At 38.5% G+C, this 22936-nt stretch overlaps 1 protein-coding gene across 4 annotated transcripts in view; it reads left to right on the forward strand.

Moving 5' to 3' along the window:
* PDE7B (phosphodiesterase 7B) overlaps positions 1-22936 on the forward strand; it is a 312799-nt gene that overhangs the window by 270654 nt on the left and 19209 nt on the right. For all 4 annotated transcript variants that reach the window (XM_055324719.1, XM_055324721.1, XM_055324720.1 and 1 more), the window contains 5 exons: positions 1680-1831; positions 3820-3883; positions 5712-5807; positions 7909-8009; positions 9447-9578. In XM_055324719.1, coding sequence (XP_055180694.1) covers positions 1680-1831; positions 3820-3883; positions 5712-5807; positions 7909-8009; positions 9447-9578 — 545 coding nt within the window. The remainder of the gene's footprint in view (positions 1-1679; positions 1832-3819; positions 3884-5711; positions 5808-7908; positions 8010-9446; positions 9579-22936) is intronic.

Consider the following 22936-nt stretch of genomic DNA (forward strand, 5'->3'; position numbering starts at 1 on the left):
ATCTCTTACTTCTCCCTCTTCCTGTCCTTCCCACTCACATGGAATTCCTGCTGCTCCTCCCACACAGCAGCCTGCCAGCCAGGCTCCCACTCTAAGGGCATTCAAGCCAGTCCCTCTGTAAGGAAGGTATTTCCCCAGATATCTGAGCGGCCAGCTTCCTCCTCTCCACAGCTTGATCAAATTGTACCTTCCATTGAGGCCAACCCTGACTATCCAAACACAGAATTCCTGATCCCTCATTTTAGCTTTCCTTGCTTTTCCCCATTGTACCTACCACTTTGCAACACCTTTTTATAAATTACTTCTGTTTTGTTTGTTGGTTATTGCATGTTTCCTTGTGCTGGAACATAAACTTCAAATGCAGGGATCTATTTTGCTCTCTGAAGGATCTAGAACCAAAGGATCTCACTGTACATCTATGTTTTAAATAAGTGAATGAACCACTTTATCCTGAATTTTGACTTGATACATTGATAGAGATGTATAAGAACACACCAGTAGAATTGAGTCCACATATACCATTTTTAATTTGGATGTGTGTCTAACACCCAACTTCAGTTATACTCCTCTCTTTGAATAAATATGTTTGCCTCTTTCTACACATGAAATCTATATCCATTTTAAAAATAGAAAGCATTTCAGTCAAGTGGGATTTCCAGAGAACAGTGGGTTTTGCCTGCCCTGAAGTAAGACTTTGCATGCATAATACAGCCTAGGTAACAAACTGCCCATATCCCTTATGGTCCTACATTGCCCACTTTCCTCTGCTTCTCTATCCACTGTGATTCTGAGTTCCCTAGAGTGGAAGAGGTGATGGGAGGAGACATGAAAGAATCCAAAATTTCTTTATATATGAACTGTACATTTTCCTAGTAGACTGTTCAATTGACTCTGGATTCAAAAAATGGGTAGCAGATGTCACTTATATGGCCCTGGAGTGATTCATAGAATTTCAGCTGAGGTAAGACATACCTTGACAAGCATTCAAATATGTGCCTGGGGTATTTCTGGACAATTACATGATGTCAACAGTCAAGTTTTGAAAGACTCATGTGACATGAGTATTAAAATATCTCTACTGACAGGATCAGACTTTCCTGGCCACTAGTAAAAAAGAATATACTCCATTAGAAAGTACACTCTCTCTCTGCTTCTTGTCAGGAAAATCTAGGTCACCTTTGTACTGAGATTTTTGATTCCCTTGCCACTGATGTTCCTGGGACATTAGAAAACATTTTCCTCATGTCTAAGCTAGCGTTTTCTCAGCCCTTTTAATTCAGAGAGTGTAGGATGAGAAACTGGTTTAAATTTCGGAGGCTTGGTTTTAATATCACAGAAAAAAACATAAATGTTCCTTTCAAATGTATGCAAAAGTATGCGGATTTCACTTACTAAGCATACTAGCACCATTAATAAGAAAATGAAGATTTTAATTTGTGTGTTTCATGTCTTCTAAAATTACATTCAGAAATACCTTGACATTTTAATGAATGTAATATAGAAGAAAGGTTATTTTTGTTCTAAGACAACTTCAAATGTAGAGTTAAATAGACTGTATGTAAGAAAGCACTGAGAGTGTATTTTAAATTTATCTCCCTTATTATACATTGTGTTTTTACATAGTGGAGAAAACAGGGCTTTTTAAATATACAATTTCTGTATTTGATTACCTTCTGCAGATACAACACACTCAGGGGAAATTGGCACTAAAAAAAAGGTGAAAAGACTGTTAAGCTTTCAAAGATACTTCCATGCATCGAGGTTGCTTCGTGGAATTATACCACAGGCCCCTCTCCACCTGCTGGATGAAGACTACCTTGGACAAGCAAGGGTGAGTTAGTTTCCCCTCTCTCAGCTCCTAGGAGGTCAGTGGCCTCAGCTGATAGTACCTGGATTGGAGTCCAGCTTCTGCCACTGCGATGCTCTGTAACTAATCAACACATCTGGACTTTTTCCTCAAATATGAAATAAAGTTAATAGAAGCACCCACCTCATAGGGGTGATGCAGAGATTACATGAGGTGAATCATGCTCACATGTTTCATATATTCATGCCTAGCACATGCTAGCTATTTTTATTCTTTTTTTTTGCTATTTTTATTCTTATACACGAACAAAACATATTTGCATAGCACTAAGTAAAGCAAAATTTTGGACTGATTGATTACCAGTGAGAGAATGACTAAATCTTTAAGCCCATTGAATAATCTCATTGAAATAGCTATGCTGAAATTAACCCAATAATTACCAACTCTGAATTTCACTTCTGTCTACTAATATGGTACATCGTCCTTTTTTATCATTTTTATGTATTTAAAAAATTTTCACTAATTTTACAATTATTTTTGCAACTCGTTGATCAAAAGTTGAAATGAACATGTGACAATCAAAAAAAAAAAAAAAACAGTTCACAGGTTATCTCTAGCCCAAACTGTCACAGGAGTTTAAATTTTGAGTAAACTGCTATAGTTTAAACAGAAGTCAGAAGTAGTATCTTAGAGTTTACATGCTAAGTAATATTGTGCTATCTATATACTACTAAGAAATATATACTATTAATGTACAGTATTAATAACTAAGCAACAAGTAATATCAGAAGAACAAATTCTCAACTTTTGGCCTAAAAAAGGAAGAAAAAAAATTACTCCTAACAACCCAAGGCCTGAGATTGAGTGAATGTTTCTTTGTTTGTTTATTCATTTGAATGGTTGGTTGGTTGGTTGGCTGGCTGGTTGGTTGAAGAAAGAAGAACAAGACTCAGTTCCCAGCGCTGGGGCACCAGTGATAGAGCACTCCTGCTGGGTCCACTCTCCAAGAGAGGTGGCTCTGAGATATAGAAAAGACTCACAAGTCAGGATATCAGAGATCAAGTCTTGATTCTGCTTTAGTATTTGAATTGGATAAAATGGTCACTCCTACTAGATCTCACAGGTGACCTATGATTCCTTCATTTTTCTGATAATGCTGTGAAGGTTTTTGTGTGCTATGACAAGGCCCTTTACTGTAAGATGCAAGGAAGACATTTAAGGACAGGAAGAAGAGAGCGAGCTTGTACTTACTGAAAGCAGTGGCTTTGAGAGGAGAGGAAGGCCAGTCGCAGAAGCCATAGTGAGGATAAAATCAGTGACCACAGCTTTGCATCTGAGAGTTCAAGACCATCTAATTCTAAGCATGGCATATTTTAAGAAGAAAAATGGAATAATAAGCCCATGTTGGACAGTAGACCTTTAAATTACCCAACATTTTCACTTGCCCACTCTAGTTTCCTGTCCGTTAGAGTGGTTCATGTCACGTTTCATCCACATTGAGCAGAGTAATGTACCCAGCAATCATCTTGACTTCATTTTTTAAAAATTTGCTGTAAATTCTCCTTAAGTATAGAGTAGTTTGCGATGTAGAGACTTTACTGAACCACAATTATAACAGATACCGAATTTTATGTGTGCTTATTATATACAAACACTGTCCTAAGCACTCCACATATATTACCTCTTTTAATCCTCGCAAAAATCCTCTGAGGTGGATAATATTATCAGCCATATTTTCCAAACAGGAAACTGAGGTACAGAGAGTTAAAGGGATTTGGCCAAGCTCTCACAGCTGACATGTGGCTGACCCTGAACCAGATAGTCTGATTCTAGGACCTGTCCCTTTAACACTGTTGTTATTAGCACGTAGAGCAAAAGATTTGTTTTCCCAGAAACCAGACAGCAATATGCTACTATTTTCAACTTTTTAATTGTTTAATTCACTGTCTCAAAGTAAATGTTTGAGTCTCCGATATGATTCATTGGAGTGCTGTTTCTTGTTACCTTTTCAGCATATGCTCTCCAAAGTGGGAATGTGGGATTTTGACATTTTCTTATTTGATCGCTTGACAAATGGTAAGTCACCCAAAAGATTTCCGTTTCCAAACACTGTTATTCTCTTTCTCTTCTTTTTCCACTTTCCTGAGTCTACAGCCACTCAAGAAGGGCCAGGGCAAAGGAAAATTAATTCAGATGAAAAAGAGGGGCTGAATTTGGCCTTAGAACCCTAAGACCATTTCCTTCTGGCCTTGATGGTCCCAAAGGAATTTGGAAAGCACAGATTAGATTCTTTTCCTCGCAGAATATTTTGGCCACATCCAAATGGAGGAGGTTCATTGTCAGTCAGCAAAAACTAGAAACACTGAAGCTCACCTGAGTAGTCCTGACCTATACAGGGCAAGTGTCTGTTCATTTTTATTGAGTGATCTGGTCTCCTTCAGATATGCTCCACATCATCAGCTGATGACAGAGTGTAAAAGTGTAGGCTGCAGCTGAAAGGGAAAGTAGACATTCCCACTGGTTTCACTTTTAAAATCTTGGTGTCTATAAAGACTTTCCTTAAGAAAAAAATACAATTTGGTTATATATCCATCTACGCATTAAACAAATGCTGATAGGCTTAGGGGAGCCAATGAAAGACATTATATCTGACGCTGACTTTCACATGTCCCAGCATATACCAGGCTTATACTTTAAGTAATTAGGTGATGGTTTTCTCACCATTCAGTTACTTGGCAAATAACATAGAGTTAAGATATACAGCTCATGGAGCCGAGCTGTACACTGTGGAAAACTAAATTAGACCACATAGGGAAGGATCCCACAATCTTGTATTTCATTTTGCTTGAATTGACTGAGAAGTGGGTACCAGTAATGAATGAAAGTAGCTTTGAGTAAAAAGATTTGTTCCAAAGAGAGTATAATCATGACTCTCACAGGAATATGAAATGAGCATGAGTCAAAGATTTAACTCAGTATAATTAGAGATCCAGTAAGATGCTACAACTAGTTCAAGGGAAAATTCAAAGAATGACACATATATAAACAGTAAGAAATGCTGAAGTGAATTTATTAATAGCTGTAAAACTGGGAAGAGGAAGTCCACTGTATTTTCACCTGAGTGAGTTTGTTTTCATGCTGTGGACAAGAATCACTTGCAATGCTATCAGTTATCTACAACTTTGGGAGTTGTAAAATAGTTCAAAGACAATGGAATCTGCATAAACACAGAATCAGGTGCCCCGGAAAAGTGTGCTTAGGCAATACTTAGTTTTCCACTTAAGACATCCAGTCATCATCTTGGTCCATTTCAAAGTCTTTCGTAAATTTTCTAATGCTTTTAAAATTCAAAATCATTATTCTTTTAGTGAATAATATTTCCTAAATGCTTGCTAGTCATTATTGCTTCCATTTTGCATCTCTTTTGGCTTAAGTTCTAAACTAGCTCATGGTCAGATCTCATCTTGGGTGATTTTGCATGGGAAGAATAAGCTTGAACTATTAAGGAGTGTAGTGACTTAGATACCCCTGTAAATGTGAGGATCAATTGGAAGCATTTAAAGCACATTGCAAGTGACCACTAAACTGTGTCTTTAAAAAATACACAGAAACATACACACCCACCAACATGTATACCCTGGTACTACAATAGGTAGACTCAATCTAACTGTTAATGCTTTCATTACCCCTGGTACAGAGAAAGGTCTCACCTAGCTTGTTTCACTTGTACAATATGAGAAAACCTAAGACCAAACCATAGTAATAATATCCTTTATGATTGAAAAAATTCAAATCTAACAGGGCAAATGAGACCTTTCATTACAGAAACTTTAGATCCTTTTGTGAATCTTGATATTTTAATGGTGATAAAAATGAGTTAAAGCAGGTGACTATTTTCCTATAGGAAACAGCCTGGTAACACTGTTGTGCCACCTCTTCAACACTCATGGACTCATTCACCATTTCAAGTTAGATATGGTGACCTTGCACAGGTTTTTGGGTAAGTCTTCGTTTCCATATTTCTACCTCTTTTCCCCTGAATAATGGTAGTCTATAATATTCTTTAACATAAAATGACAAGAATGATAGCACAGAAAATGAAGATCTCAAGCTAATCTTAAATTATTTCATCTTAACTTTAAAATATGGTTTACCCATTTTAATTAGTGAAAAAAATATTTAATTGATTATTATGTTTACAGTAGATAAAAACTATATAAAGAAAACCACCAAGAGCATGTAACTGTTAAAGAAATTACTGATCTGCTTACATATCAGCAAAATCCCAGTAATGTATGCCTCAAATAATTCCAATCTGGACATGAATTGTTAAAAATCTTCAATAATCTTCATACACACACACACACACACACACACACGTATATATATGACAAACTACCATTTACATAGTGCCCACTCTATGCAAGATGCTCTCAATATTTTATTTCTAACTGTTTCAACAACTCTGCAAGTTGGGTGTTGTCACCATTGTTTGACTCACAGTTACAGAAAAGTAGATAGAGTTTTTGTAAGTTGCTCAAGGTCAACAACTTACAATTGGCAGAGCCTCAGTCCAAGCCCAGGTCTATCTTATTTGAAAGGCCCCATGTTTCCACTCAACTCTGCTCCATCGCTCTCTATCAAAAACAGCCCCGGTTCTTACTGGACTGTTATGCACATGCTTATTTATCTGTCAAATTCTCTAGGGCACATTTTTCATCACCATATAACTTCCTGCTGTCACTTAGCATACGTCTGGCTTCTGTGATGTGCCCTATGGCTGTGCTTTGAATTTGGAAGCCAACTTGATGCTTCCAGAGTAAAGCAACAGTGACATGAGAGCAACAGCACTAATGACAACCAGGCCTAAATGGTGCTTAAATATCTTGGGACTAAGGACTTGCAAATATTAACACAGTTCATCCTTACAGCAGCTTTTTGAAATTGGAGCTATTGCTATCCCCATTTCATAGAGAAGAAAACTGAGGGAACTTATGCTTAAGTAATTTTCCCAACACAACAAATAAGTGATAGCATCAGAGTTTAAATATAACTGTTTTTAGAAACCATAAAATAATATGTGACACAAAAGAAATTTTTGAAACCAGCTACAGCATGGCTCAGTTGCATAAACACAAACAACCTCAGGCTAATTGAATTTAGATTTCTTGAGTGAAGTAATGGCCACAAATGGGTCAAATAATTTTAATTTGTCTAAAGAAGGAGAACACAGATACTTTGGGTATGTGTGTGCCTGCAGAACAATGTAAAGAATGAGAAGATCTGATGACAGAAATGATACCAGAATTCAGAGCTAACCTCGTAAAACGGGCTGACAAAATACGGCCACACTTGCAAATCGGTACATTCTATACACACTGAATATATTACATTCTAAGCCATGGCTATTAGCTAAAGCAGGTTAATGGTTTCAGTAATTAGTGAGACAAAATCGCCTTGCTTATGTCTCTGTTCGGTTCCAAGCACACGCTGGTCCTTACATTGGAAGGGCATGAGAGATGCTAGCTTCATCTGAATAAGATAGAAATAAAACCAAGGAGTTCTCCATTGGATCAACACAGTATTTTGAGTTTCTGCCTGAAGAAGTCTCAGATTTGCTTTGGTCAGTCTTTGCTATTCAAGGACTAAACCAATTTTTGGATATCAAGGATCTGATGCTACTAGGGCTCTTTAAAAGGACACCTCTTTTATGGCATATTATTCATAAATGGCAGCAAACTTAAATAATTAAACTATAGTGTGAAAGAAAGTTGTCCTTTTTCTACATATTTATTTTTCCTATGAATGAAAGCCTTGATGAACGCCAGAAAGGGCTGATTTATGAAGGTGGTGAGCAATCCCAAGGGCCTCACAAATCCTTTTAGCCTTTATCCCGTCTGCCCTCCCTCCCCCTCCTCTTCACTAAAAACAGCCCAGGAGAACTGCCAAGCTTGCAAACCACGTTTATTTTTAAAGGATCCCCAGGCTGCACATTTTGGAGACGCTGATATTTTTAAGCAAAAGGGATCTTCGATAGATCTGAGCTAGTCTGCACTTCCTGTTTTGGTTTTAGCTGATTGAGTTATCTGTTTGCCTCCTAGTCATGGTTCAAGAAGATTACCACAGCCAAAACCCATACCACAATGCTGTCCATGCAGCCGATGTCACCCAGGCCATGCACTGCTACCTGAAGGAGCCAAAGGTAAAGCAAGACCCAGCTGCCACCTCGGCCATCTGGAAATGCCAAGCAAACTGCCTGCCAAGTCCCAAATCACCCAACCTATCAGGATAACTGTGTATGGGTCATTCACAATATGAATACAAATTATTTCTATGAAAGTTCCCATATCAGCTCTTGAAGTTATATAATACACCTGAAAGGAGATGTAAATTTCCTGAGGGTTTTCTTTTTTCCTGTAATTTCTGTACTTTTCAAGGCTACATTAGGACAAAACAACCCTCTCTGTGACAATCTACGTCTTAGATAGCTTCCGAAGCCTCAAGCAATGAATTGTTTTGCCTTGGACCTCTGCCACAAATGGTACCAGCAGTGAAACCCTCTGGAAAAAGTCTCCCACCTCATGGTTTATGATTGACAAATGGAATCAAAACTCCTCAAGGCTTAAGCTCCATTTCCTACTAAGCCAATGGCGCATCCTGATTCAGGCCCAAGAAAACTTGTGAACATTAAAGACCTCAGAGCAAGTGCGCTCTGATTCAACAAACCAATCCAAAACTAAAAATAATAATAATAAATACTCATTACTTGAAATTTAAGCATTTCTTAACCATATAAAACTGAATTGGTTTAACATATAGAATGCGTTTTCTTACATTTTTTTCAAAAAGAAAAAAATAGCCTAGCCCAAGTCTCTGTTTAGTTCAATCACTTTAATATCAGTCACTGAACATACAGATGCCAGACAGGCATTCCCAAGAGAAAACTGGATAGATGCCTCATCTTGATAAAATATCCCTTTAAATGTTGTGTTTTTTAATTTGCAAATTGTCTGAAAGTTGTAATATATCACACAGTAATAGTTACCATTCTCCTGCTTGTTTTCATAGCTAACCAGAAAAAAAAAAAGATAGATTCTTACACATTCCCACATTCCCCCACTATTATGACACATTGAAAAAATATGCAAATTTTGTAATTCAACCCACTCTTGATTCTGTATCAAAGTGGCAATGATAGAGTGGATGGTTGAAATACACAAATGATTTTTTTTAGTGTGTCCATAACTTTGGCTTTAAGATTTTCCTTCATTCACTGCTTTCTCTAGGAGCAAGGCTGACATCAGGCTCTGCCTTGTCCTGCTTACCAGAGAGCAGTCTTGCCAACAGGCAATAATACCACCTTACCAAGAAAAAGAAACGAGAGCAGTAGGAAGAGGAGGGTAGTCGAATGAATGATACAGAAACATTTGACTTGTGTAATTACTTTCCACACTGTCCTTTTATTCCCCTGCAATTCCATGTGGCTATCACTTCACTGACTGCTGCTTCAAGAGGGTAAAGGTCAGGATGAAAAGCCTGAAAAATATTGTCATAATTCATACCATTTGACTTAGCCAAAACAAATGCTAACCTGTGTGGGGAGACACCAAGCAATCTTCTGATTTGATTTTTTTAACAGCTCGCCAGCTTCCTCACACCTCTGGACATCATGCTTGGACTGCTGGCTGCAGCAGCACACGATGTTGACCATCCAGGAGTGAACCAGCCATTTTTGATCAAAACTAACCACCATCTCGCCAACCTATACCAGGTAAGGGAGCCCAATGTTGAGTCAAGTTCAGCCAATTGGCTTAGGCCCAGTGCCAGAGCCTGTGTCTCACCTTTAGCGATAGCCTTCCTTCAAGGTCAGCCTCAATGATGACCACAGCCAAAGAACATGGATTTGAAATAGGTCCAGGATATTCTCCAAGGAAGATTAAATTTGTGTACAAAGGTATCCAAGGAATTCAGTTCTCTCCAAAGCAGATTTGAAATTGTGCAAAGTAAAACAGGATCTCTGAGCCTACCCTCTCAGGATCTGAGGATATCCATCTCCCTGGACAACATCTCATATATAATGGCCAGCTGAAGCCAGTCTTTGTAGGACTTCTGTATATGATGGTTCCCAGATGCAATCCTAATTCAGATTTATGTCTCTAAGACTATTTCTGAACTTGAGTGGCCTCTAGGTCGGAGGTATGTTATCAAAGACAATAGGCATATTTTGTTATTCTAAAATAGTTCAGCAGCATGAGTAGGTCGACCTAGAGATCTTTTATTTCTGATGTTATTTAAGATCGTAAACTTCATATCATAAATGAATAACTCCCAGAATTTTCAGTGTGGTACTTTGGAAACCTTTGGTTGTCATTCACAAAATCATTGCATACATGGTAGTCATTGATCTCAATTTTAGTAAATCTTTTGAAAAAACACATTGCTAAAAAATTCCTCACAGATCTCCATAAAACACCTGCATTATACAAGATGCTACAGCTTGAGGATGCAAGTATCTCCAATAAAGCACAATTAGAGCATGAGAAAAAAGCCTTTCTCCAGCCAGTTGATTAGCTTTTAGTGTAGGTAGGAACTGGCATTCCAACATTTCTGATCCACCTGGTATGTTTCCAGCACTGGACTCTGTTGAGCAGCCAGCCAGCACCAGGAGCCAAGACAGATGTAGCCACATTGAGGGGACAAGATGACAAAACTAAGAAAGCCTTTGATGATGAGCTACAAACTAAACAAAGAAAAATAAAAACTACACCTAACTTTCTAAAACACCTAAGAAGCTAAATTTAATTCTTGAAAAAAACATAGACATGCATGACTGGACTGAATGCCCTCAGAGAGATTTTCTATTCCTGTCGATTTTGATTTTTTTCAAATGTCTTTTATTAGACAAAGGAAATCAGTCAACAAATTGGCTATTTGATCCATTCCCATATAAAGTAAGTGCTTACATAATTCTGATTTCTTGTCATCAAATAAATCATGTTAGTGAGGTTTAAGAGAGTTTCTGCTGCTACTAACCAATTTGTACATAAAATAAGAATCATAAAAGTGTACTTTGACATATAGTATGTATAAACATATAATGGATTCACATTAAAAAGAAATATACCAGATGTTAAAAACAAGAAGGTCATTGTAGAATTTCATAAGAATTAAGTATTCATTGCTAATTAACAAAAATTGATTCTCAAAATAAAAACACTCTAGTCTACCTTGTTCAGATATTAGAACTGTTCTCAAAAAAAAATTGATTCCTTACTCAAACATTTGAAATGCAGTTAATTTTAATAGTTTTTATTTTAATCTCTTTGTTAAAAATAAATATTTCAATATTGTGATGCTTGGTGGCTCAGTCAGTTGAGCATCTGACGTTTGGTTTTGGCTCAGGTCATGATCTCAGGGTCATGAGATTGAGCCCTGCATCAGGCTCTGCACACAGCACGATGAGATTCACTCTCTCTCTCTCTCTCTCTCTCTCTCTCTCTGTCTCTCTCCCTCTTTCTTTGCCCCTCCCCCACTTGCAAACACACACTTCTAAAATAATTAAATAAAATCTTTTTAAAAAATAAAGATAAACATCCCAATATAACCAAATTCTGCAGCCTTTTCAGTACAACATATAGTCTCATATATTTTTAACCAGCAACTATTTATTGCATATATCATATGATATGCTAAGATCTAGGAGTACAAAGATAAATAAAATATAATCTAAGCCCTCAAACATTTGTTCAAACTCAGATGCTCAAAATGTACAAAGTCTAAAAAGACTTAACCTCAGTTTGAAAAAGCTTTGGGGAGTTAGCTAAAGATATAGATATAGATATAATTTTTTAACTCTTTAAAGAGTAAGGACCTGTTCTGTTCTTTGTATTCAAAAGTGTTACTATAATAATATGGGGTATTATTTTTTCTAGCAGTGAATTTATCCATTTGAACTGTCTGGCCTGATTCTTGATAGAAAAGACAAGGATCCTTTTGATAATAACTAGAAAGAAGTTGGGATATGGGACTTGAAAATCACTAGCAGGTTAATATTTCCATCAGTCTCCTGCTCAACTGGTCTTAGGAACTCTTGAAAGCTAGATAGAGACCCTTATCTTTAGGTTTTAGAAAGAGTCTTTTTAAAAAAAGGAAAAGAAATAGTGTTGAAGGTAAACCAGGATCACACAGTATCATAAAGATATTTCTACTATCTTAGAGCTCTCTAGGATAAAAGCTGAAATTTTATCACCCAAATTGGGACATAACATGTTAAAATTATTATGAGGGCCTGAAAATATAAGATTTCAATTCTGTCCAAAAAAATTCTGATGCCTTTTATATTTTGCTATATACTATCATTTATTAACTATCAAAGGGGATTTCAAAAAAATCAAGAAAATTCTATGTAAAATACAGTTCAACAAATTATATGACTTACCTTTATTCAATGCTTACTGTGACTTAAAAACTGTGCCAAGTGCTTTTGATGGATCATACGATTTACTATGCACAATAGTCCCATTAGGCAGGTACATGATATCATTATACCAATTTTGTAGAAAGGGGAAAATTGATACTTGGGAAATTTGAGTGTTTTTTCTGAAAATAAATAGCTAATTAATGGCAAAGTGGAGTAAGTCTTTTGTCTCCAAAGCAGAAGTGACTTAGCACTATCCACACCGCCCCTCAACTTCCCATGGATCACCTACTTTCTATCTGCCAGACAGTAAGAGCTCTCCACCAGGTTCCTATTGCAGGGAGAGAGACAAAGGGGTTAGAGCCTAGTGGCTTCAAATGGGAGGGACTCTGTGAAATACTCTTTAGGGCATAGCTACAAAGTGTGATGGGAAGACAGAACTGATTCAGCAGATGGCTTGAGGGGAGGGGGCCTCTTGGAGGAATGGTCAACTGGGTCTTGACACTGAATGTTTAGGGTAGTAAAGCTGAAGGATGACACTAGAGGCGCCGCGAGCTGGTGCACTTTGGGATTAAAACCTCCAAGTTCAGAAGAGCTGAAAACAGACTGTTTCTGTGGCCATTAGCTGGGCACGGGTGTGTCATCACCGTCCTCCTGCTCTCAGATCAGTGTCTGGGGTGTATTTTCATTAAGCAGATAGTCTCTCTTTTGTAGAAACTTCTTCTGTAGAATAGCTACCTAGAACTTGACCTGGGTCAGAAAAAGTCTCTGCTGTGCATCAAGTTGTAGATGAGGAACTAGTATCACTTCAGGTTTTCAACTTCAAGAAAACAAGATTATGTTACATAATATATAAACTGAGCAAGACCTCTAACAACACATTATATTTAAAACCTTTGCAAATGTAGACTTTCAGCCTACCAAGAACCTGTTGGTCAAGACATAAACAAACTTTCAAGAAACTATGTGCAGATTTTCAGAGGATATACCTCTGCACTTCTTTCTGGAGTAAGGGCCCATAACTTACACTCCAATTTTAAAACAAGTTATAGATTCTGAAAATATTAAGAACCATGGTAATCAGTAAAAAATATATATGTATATATATATACACACAATATATTGTGTAATATATATATTTTGTGTATGTGTGTGTATATATATATACACACACACACACAATGTATACACACCCATGATACACATTTGGTTAATGAGAATCCAGTAGAGAAAATGTGCCAGGAATTATGTGGGCTAAGAACATACTGTGTGTGACTTTGCTACAATCTAGCCTTACTATAAATGAGATAAAATGGAAGAGAGCTTCTTCTCCCTCCTTTTGTTGGCTGTGCTCTTTTAATTCTAATAAGTAAGAAAATCACTGCAGAACACCCAGCCTGGAGATAAAGAGAGAGCCCGGGCAGCTGGAGTGAAGGCCAGGTCAGAGGGCTCCTTCCCATTGTCTGCTGTCTGGACAGGACTCACTAGCTGAACTGCCAACTCAAATTCGACGTGAAGGTGATAAAAGCACTTCCACCTGGCCCCTCCTCTCATCAGACTGGAAGCCATTCAGATGTCCCTGGTGGACTGATAGAGAAAGGAAATGTGAGATATGGAACCGAGCATTTATCTGCTATCCCTCTACCCTGCCACCCCCCACACACAGGCTCAGCAATTGGGCAAAGTAAGCATTAAATCATGATAGGATATTGGTTATTACAGTAGAAAAAGGGATCACTTTCAGCTCAATTTCAAATTTAATTCCTTTTGATAGAGTCTACATCTTAACTAGTGACAGAGCAACCTAATGAATAAAATCATCAGTCATTGTTCCTTAACAGTGTAATATAATGTTTTGTAATATTAAATTCTATACTGTCTTACCCGTTTGTAATCACTTTTCTTAGTCTCTTATCACAAGCACTTAGAGCAGATTAGCATTTTTAACCATTTTTTGTTCTTAATGACTCTGAGCCATAAATAGGAAGTTGACAGAGCCAGAAGAAACATTCCTGCCACATGGCCCTATGACCCCTCCTCAAACAAGCAATAGCAAAGATTATACATAACCTCATAATTCCTGCAGTAGAAAAGGTGTTTTTGGGTTTTTTTGTTTTTGTTTTTTTTTTTTTAAGAATTATTTATTTATTCATGAGAAACACAGAGGGTGGGCGGGGGCAGAGACACAGGCAGAGGGAGAAGCAGGCTCCATGCAAGGAGCCTGATGTGGGACTCGATCCCGGGTCTCCAGGATCACACCCTGGGCTGCAGGCGGCGCTAAACCGCTGCACCACTGGGGCTGCCCAGAAAAGGTGTTTTTGGCAAGGAGTGTGAAATTTGCATGAAGGAGTCTCAGATTGGATTTTTTGTTTCATAAAGTTTCTGCTGTTCACAGTGAGGTAGCTGGCATGTGGCCTGTCCGTGGCCCTCATCTGCACTCGGGCCTGCCCCTACAGACAGGTTCCTTGGTCTCAGAGCAGGGTCTTGGGCAGATGCAGATATCACAAGGGAAAGCTGTCTTCCAGCAAGCAGGCAGTACAGGTGGCAGTGCTATTGCTTAATCAAGAGTGGAATGTTTAGAGCTCAGGGAGCCTCTGAGCCCCCCTGGGCTGGAGTGCTTGCAGCATTACATAGGGGACCACCTGGCTTGTTAGGGAAGAGCCCAGGAACTCCATGATCTCCTAGAGTCTTGCTTCCCAGTGTCAGGAGCAAGTAAGAATGAAAACACACACTATGCTCCTATTGTTTTTCTTCCTGTAACCTCTGTTTTAAAAGGTGTCATTAACTGACTCCTGTGGTACACCAGACTCAATTTATCAACGTATTTTAATCAAAGAGAGTGTCTGATAAATAGCGGGGAAACAACTTAAAGTTGCCTCGCATGATAGCAAATCTGTTCTGCCAGATTCTCTTTGACAAGCAGACTCTTGATTTAATTTGAAAACCTGTGTTGGTGGTTTATTAAATGCTCAATGTGATATTATTCAGGAACAAAGGGATTGTTTTGTTCTCAGAGTGGATAGTACTTGATAGCATCAGGGGAAACAGGTTTTTCCACAGGGGTTTTAAGAGTTTTATTTTTTCCAAATTAAAAGTCTAATAAGTTATGTTGCCACAAAGGTAGATATGTACTCTTTCAGCTTTAAGGTAAAGATTACCTTTAAAACTACAAATATAAAGAGTTTAGGGACATGAGAACACACTGTCAGTGGGATAATGCAAAAGTGCTGAGCCGATGCTTCTTCAAGGTAGACAGATGTGGTACCGAATGTGGGACTCCAAGCAGGGCAGGGATTTCAATGGATATTAAAGTGGTATCATCCTATGTGCGATCTTTAACAAGCATTTAGGATGATTTTCATCTTCTTTCAATCTACCTTTTTCTGCTATTGGTTTTTGAGCCACTATGAAAGCCAGATGAGCCTGTTGGAGCAGAGCCATCCCTCTGCTACTGAGGACACAGATAACTCTGGCCAATTCCAATGAAGCCCCAGGATGTCCCCACCTGCTCACTGCAGCCTTTCCGCACCAACATTATCCTCTTGTCTACACACAGCCTTGCCTGGCTCTAACCCTTCTTCCACTGTGCAGCCAAGATGAGTTTCCTGAAACTCAAATATGATCCCATAGGTGACTGCTTAAAACCCCATTGCCCTCAGGATCAAGTCCAAATGCCTTAACACAATTTACAAACCCTGTTGTGATCTGGCCCTGCTAAACTTCCCAGCTTTGCTCTCTGCTATTACTCACCTAGGCCTCTATGCTTCACCCAGTCTGAACTACTTTTCAATTCCCAAACATATCACTCATTCTTTTATTCATTCAACAAATATTCATTAAGAGCTTGATACATATCAGGTACTGGGAATATAAAAGATGAACAAAACAAATAAAAAATCCCCACTTTCTATTGGGCGGGGAAATAACTGAGTAAAATATGTAGTGATTAGAAAGTGATAATTTTTAAAGATTTTATTTATTTGAAAGATGGGAAGAAAGGGAGAAAGAGCATGGAAGGAGAAGGAGAACCAGACTACTTGCTGAGCAGAGAGCCCAATGTGGGGCTCGATTCCCAGGACCCCGAGATTGTGACCTGAGCTAAAGGCAGATGCTTAACCAACTGAGACATCCCAGCGCCCCAGAAAGTGATAATTTTAATGATAATAACTAAAACAGGGAAGGGGAATATAAAATATCCCTCTTGCTTACAGGTTTTTGCACACATGCTCTTCCATGTGCTGATTTTAGTGAAATATATTCCTCTCCACTGACTGTACTCTGATTCCTCTCTACCTCATATCATTTTCCTGAAAGCTTTCTTTTTCTTTAAAAGTCCATTTTCCCTGCTCCTTCTATAAAATTTCTCAGCTCTGGGGTGCCTGGGTGGTGCCTGGGTGGTTCAGTAGGTTAAGCACCTGCCTTTGGTTCAGGTCATGATCCTGGAGTCCTAAGATCAAGCCCTGCCTGCCACACCCCCAATCCTCCTCACTCCCACCCAGGCTCCCTGCTCAGCGGGGAGTCTGCTTCTCCCTCTCTCTCTACTCCCTCCCCCTGCTTGTGCTCATGTGCACACACTCTATCTCTCTCTTTCAAATAAATAAGTAAATAATCTTTAAAAAAAAAAAAGATTTCACAGGCCTTCATTACTTACCCTGTCTTAGACACAGTGTTCATGTGTCTAAATTACCATTGCCTGGTTGGATTTCCATACACAGCCCCCCACATCGTCTGCAAGCTTCTGGTACCTACCTCCTTCAGGGCTGTATCCTCAGCATCTGGCACAGTGCTGGTGTCAGTGAATATTTGTTGAGGAGTAGGAGGCCTGCTAGAGGAGTAAGTAGGAGGATGGACTGATGGAGGAACAAACTGGATGCATGCAGCAAGAAAGACAGAACCTGAGTAATACTGAGAGATCAGGAATATTGGCAACAGCAAGGACATACAGAGACTCTGAGTGGAGATCTGCCAAGCAGAGGCAAGGGAGTTCGCCAAACTAAGGCATGTGCTTCCACTGTCCACTTCCTGTTGGTTAATCCTTACTACATGAAGAATGAAAAACAATGATTGAAAAATTCTTTATAATCATCTTGTTTATCTTGGAACTGACAAATGCTATCTGATAAATGTTTTTCCTGGAATCATTTACTTGATCCTGGCTATCTGCAAATGAGTAGTGGGAAAGAGCCCATCACTGTAATAATTTTAAAAATTTCTTTGGCTTCCACCTAAATCTAAGGATTTCCCAAAAGAAGACCCCAAGTCTGGCTTCCTTTGGATATGCCAAAAAAAATTAACAGAACTCTTTTCTTTTTACAGTTATTTAAGCTACTAAAATTTTAGGATTCAGAAATTAATTAGCCAGTATCCATTCAACTAATATTTACTTGTTTAAGTGGCACTTATATATCCTGGGGCACAAAGATAAATAAGATATGCTCCCTGTTCTCAATAGCCATCATGTATGGCAGGAGTTTTCAGACTTGGCCTGAGCGCCCATGGGGATACATGAAGATTTTCCATGGGGTACACAGGCATGAATAGTGCTAACAGAATCCATTTTGAGGTCCTTAAACCAACCTGCCTGAATGTGCTTGCAGGGCAGCCAAGCCAGTTCTATGTTTCTCTTATTCTCACTTTGCAAAAGAAGAACATATCTCTTACCCATTCTGTAGACTTCATATGACCTCAACTGTACCAATATTGCATGTTGTCCACAAAGGAGCAACTAAAAATATTAAAGAAAGTCTCCTATAATTGAGATATTATAACTTTCCCAGCCAACACATAAATAGATGTATTGCCAGAAAATATTTATTCTTAAGCACGATTTTTTTTCCAAGTTTGCAATTTACATGTATTTTGATCACTTATTACTAATAACAATTGCATTGTAAGCTCGGCTGGGAAAATATTTACTACTCAGAGCCCGATGTTAGAAATATGTGTTAAATTAAATACACAGGGATCCCTGGGTGGCGCAGCGGTTTGACGCCTGCCTTTGGCCCGGGGCGCGATCCTGGAGACCCGGGATCGAATCCCATGTTGGGCTCCCGGTGCATGGAGCCTGCTTCTCCCTCTGCCTGTGTCTCTGCCTCTCTCTCTCTCTCTCTCTCTGATTATCATAAATAAATAAAAAAAAATTTTAAAAAAAATAAATAAATAAATTAAATACACAAATACAAATACAAAATACAAATTAAAATTTCAATTTGTGGACTTATTTTGGTTGCAGAGAAACACGATAAGATGACAATAAGAGAACTTCACACACAAAAATACAAAAAATCAAATTCTGTGGGGAAATAGAATGGGAATATACGTTCTAGAAGAAAAAGAATCAATTTAAAATTCTAACTCAAAGAATAAATTATTCAGATCAAAACATTGAAAAGGTCTTTCATTAACTTTTCCAAGGTGATATGGTAGACAATAAACTAACTTTAAATTACTTGGTGTCGGGACGCCAACTCAGCAGTTGAGCATCTACCTTTGGCTCAGGGCGTGATCCTAGGGTCCTGGGATGGAGTCCCACATTGGGCTCCATGCGTGGAGCCTGCTTCTCCCTCTGTCTATGTCTCTGCCTCTCTCTGTGTGTTTCTCATGAATAAATAAATAAAATCTTTTTTAAAAAATTACTTGGTGTATTAGCGACTAAAGTACAGAAAAACTTCTGTATCTCTATTCTCCATCAAAGAAGTCTGGAGATTGGTAGTTCAGAGCAGGCACAGGTGCCTCACAAAATTAAGAATGAGAGGACCAAAGATCCCTTTAGTTCTAGCAGCCACCATCACTAGGGTGTGACACTTGTCCTCATTGGCCAAGATGGCTGCCGGAGCTCTAGCTATTCCTCCTGCATTCCAAGCAGTAAGAGGGAAGAATGGGAAAAAACAAAAGAGGCCTTTGTCAGAGGAGTCGGTTCCCTTTAAACAGGCTTCCAATAAATAAATAAATAAATAAATAAATAAATAAATAAATAAATAAAAATAAACAGGCTTCCAAGAAATCCCACACAATATTTCTGCTTATATTTATTTAATGAGTGAGAATTTAGCAAACTGATCCCACCTAATTATAAAGGAGGCTGGAAAATGTTCTCTTTGAGACAGCCATGAGACCATCTAAAAACTGAGGCTCTATGGATAAGGAGAAACGGAAAACAGATTGAGGGGATGAACACCTAGGAGTGTCTGCTACACCTTATGTTTTTTACAGCGGAGACCACCAGAATGATTAATTCACATGGCCTTTCCTTATATGTAACATCCTCTTTCCAGTCTGTGATTACTACTACACTCATGCGACTATTTTATTTTCCTTTTGTTGTTGTTATTTGGCTATTTGATATCTCCACTATGATGTCCATGTGTCCAACAGATACCTCGAACTCAACATGTCCAAACTGAGCTCCTGTAAACCCGCTCCACCTGCAGCCTGCCCTTCCAGGTGCTCAGGCCAAAAACATTGCAGTCATCCTTACAGATCCAGGTTGCCAATTCCCACCACTTCTACCTCCACTATCCAAGCCTCCATTAGCTATTGCCTGGATGACTGCTTTTACCCCCAAATGGCCTGCTACACCTGCTTCTACACTTACTCCCAACCAAAGTTCACCTTCAACATAGCAGCCTAAGTTATCTTATTTGAGTCTTATTTCCTTCCTCCCAAACTCCTGCAGTGGCTCCTTATTTCTCTGAGTAAAATCAAAATCTTTATAATGGCCAGAAGGCCATACATGATCTGGTCTCTCATTGTCTGTCCAACTTCTTATCCTAATACTTCCCCTTTCACACTCCCTTCTACCTCCAAGCCTTTGTTTAAATCTTACCCAATTACCTTAGCAGCCCCACTTCCAAAATCTCTCAAATTCCCAGTATTCTGCTCTATTTTTTCTTCTTTCCATGCATTGACTGTGGATGATGGATGCATTTTTTCAGAATTAAAGTTTTTATTCTGTTTATTATTTTTTATCTGTCCCTCCCCATCCCTGCCACCAGTAGTTCCTTGTCTGTTTTGTTTGTTAATATATTCAGTGCCTAGAACATAGTAAGTGCTCCTTATTTTTGTTAAATGAAATCAAATAATTTGTTCAGCAACTTATTTTGCAAATTAATAGAAAGCACTTTCTCTGTGCAAGGCTTAGAGTGGAGTAGCTACAAAAGGAACAAGACAGGTTTTCTACTCACATGTAGCATATAATCTGGTAAGTGCATGAATAACTTTAATATACCTCAATGGCACTGAATCATACAGGACTCAGGACTTGAAAAATGCCCAAAAAAAGAGCTACAGTACTCAGAGCAAACCAAGTTTGCCTCTTACTGGAATGACTCCAGTGGCTTTGTGGATGGAGTATTTGAAGTGGACTTTGAAAGACAGGTGATAGTTTGATAAGTAAACACAGAGAAATTGGTGTTTGAGGATTCTAAGCCACCTTGAAAGACATGAAACTAACAAAAGAGCACTGGGTGTTATTCTGTATGTTGGTAAATTGAACACCAATAAAAATTAATTTATATATATAAAAAAAAAAAAAAGAACACTGAAAAGAGGGCAGCCCCAGTGGTGCAGCGGTTTAGCACCGCCTGCAGCCCGGGGTGTGATCCTGGAGTCCTGGGATTGAGTCCCACCTTGGGCTCCCTGCATGGAGCCTGCTTCTCCCTCTGCCTCTCTCTCTCTTGTTCTATGTGTCTTTATGAATAAATAAATTTAAAATCTTTAAAAAAACACTGAAAAGACAATCATATATTAATATATTAATAATTTCATAATTATGTCATTAATATGTTACCCTCTTATCAATGTGGCATCATTTATTTGGACTATAAGAACTTTATAGGAAAGGAGAGATAATGATATTCATTTGTCTCAAATGTGTAGGAATGGGATGCCAGTTGAGACAATCTTTTGAGAGCATTGAATGCTGAATTAAGGAGTTAGGGTTAATTTATCTGATAAAGAATTCATGTAGAGTTTGGAGCAGGGCATGAGAGAAAACAGATGGCATAATCATACTGAAGTTAGGTGAACTCCTTGAATTAAGAGCAGCAATTTTGTCTTATTAGTCTTTCATCATAGCACCTGGTATATTAGTAGGTGCTCAAAAAATATTAGTTTATATTTCAACCAATGATTTGACGAGATGGTTAAAAAAAAAAAGTCAAGTGAACAAGTCCCATTCTGGCCACTGTAGGAAGGATGGATTGAGAGAGGTTTGAATTAAGGATGATAAAGCACTGAAATATGTTCACTTCAGTGAAAGGAAAGGATGGGCATAAGTGACACTATGCTAGAAGAATAGGTCTCATCAGATCTGCAGGCTAAAAGTGGCTGAGAGATTAATTCTTCCCCAACACAACTTAAATCTACTCAGCTCTCAGCATTCCAACTACAGGATTTTTTGCAGTGAAACCAAATTTAACGGTAAATGCAAAGATTCCAATGTGGGGTTAGAAACTAACATCTCATTAAAACAATCAACCATAGACTTTTAAAGCAGCAACTTACAGGTAATTTTTGGAAAATTAAGCATAATTGCAGGCATTCATCAGTTTATAAATGTCAAGCTTCTGAATGCTTGGATGTGGCCACACAGAGGAAATTCTTAGGAGGCAGCAAGGGGTGTGTGCAAAGCTTCGGCCTTGAGAACTGGCAGGCTTAGGCTTAAGGCCTCCCTTAACCACTCACTAGCTGTGTGGCCCTGCAGAGAAACCTGAGATTATAGTATCTGTGAGTTAATGATAAAAATAGTAGAGAGTTATGTGAGGATTGAATGAGATCATGTAAATGCCTGGCACAGAGTAGGTGCTTCATAAATGTTCATCCCCTCTGCCTTCCTTCTCTTATTCTCTGGAATCTCTGGAACTACCCCTACTTTCAACACAGTTCTGGCCAAAATATACTTTTATTTATAATGACTGCTCGGTGAAAATTTGTGTTTGTAATCATGTGTTCTATTGTCTTTTATTCTGTGCCAGCTTCCAGGCTCACTCAGTTTCCTTTCCCAGAGCTCAACTCCAAATATGGTTTCACCAGCAAATTTCCCAAGTATCCTTTTATCCTGTCTTCAGGAAGATTATTAATGAAGGTGTAAAATCAGGCTGGCATGAGTAACATTGCTTAAGGCAATCCTCCAGACACTTTTGTCCTACTCAACAGGGATATGGTGTCATTTATCATTAGGTCTTGTTACAATTTTCTGGCCCCTTGAAAAACTTATTCATGTCCACATCTGCAGGAATGAATCTTGTAAGTGAAGGCTTATGAGCAACTGGATTAAATGTCATGACAGTATAGAACATCTGTTATATCACACTAACCTATCACTCTTTGCTCTCATAAATCTTTACAATCAAAACAAATTAGTCTGGCATGTTATTTCTAATAAACATTCTCTTTTGTTGTGTGTGGCTCATGCCCAAAAGGAGATAACAGACTAGTTGATAAAAGTCACCAAATCTCATCACCAGTTCAAGCATGGTCAAGTGGTGAATAAAGAATAAATAATTCCTTGGCAAGGAGAGAAATAAAGAGCAACAGAGCAGCCTATACAAGATGCTGCCTGTGAAACTCATTCTACAAAGTCTTGGAGGGAAATCATTATCTGGTTTTAAAACCAAGAAGAGTTGAGGTTTTCTTGAACTTGCTTATTCCTAATGACCCTAGACTATATCACTCATAGGGCGGGCGGGGGGTGGGGGGTTCTCTGCTCCCAT

This window comes from Nyctereutes procyonoides, unplaced genomic scaffold, assembly GCF_905146905.1.
Source record: "Nyctereutes procyonoides isolate TBG_1078 unplaced genomic scaffold, NYPRO_anot_genome, whole genome shotgun sequence".
In the NCBI taxonomy this organism is placed as follows: domain Eukaryota; kingdom Metazoa; phylum Chordata; class Mammalia; order Carnivora; family Canidae; genus Nyctereutes; species Nyctereutes procyonoides.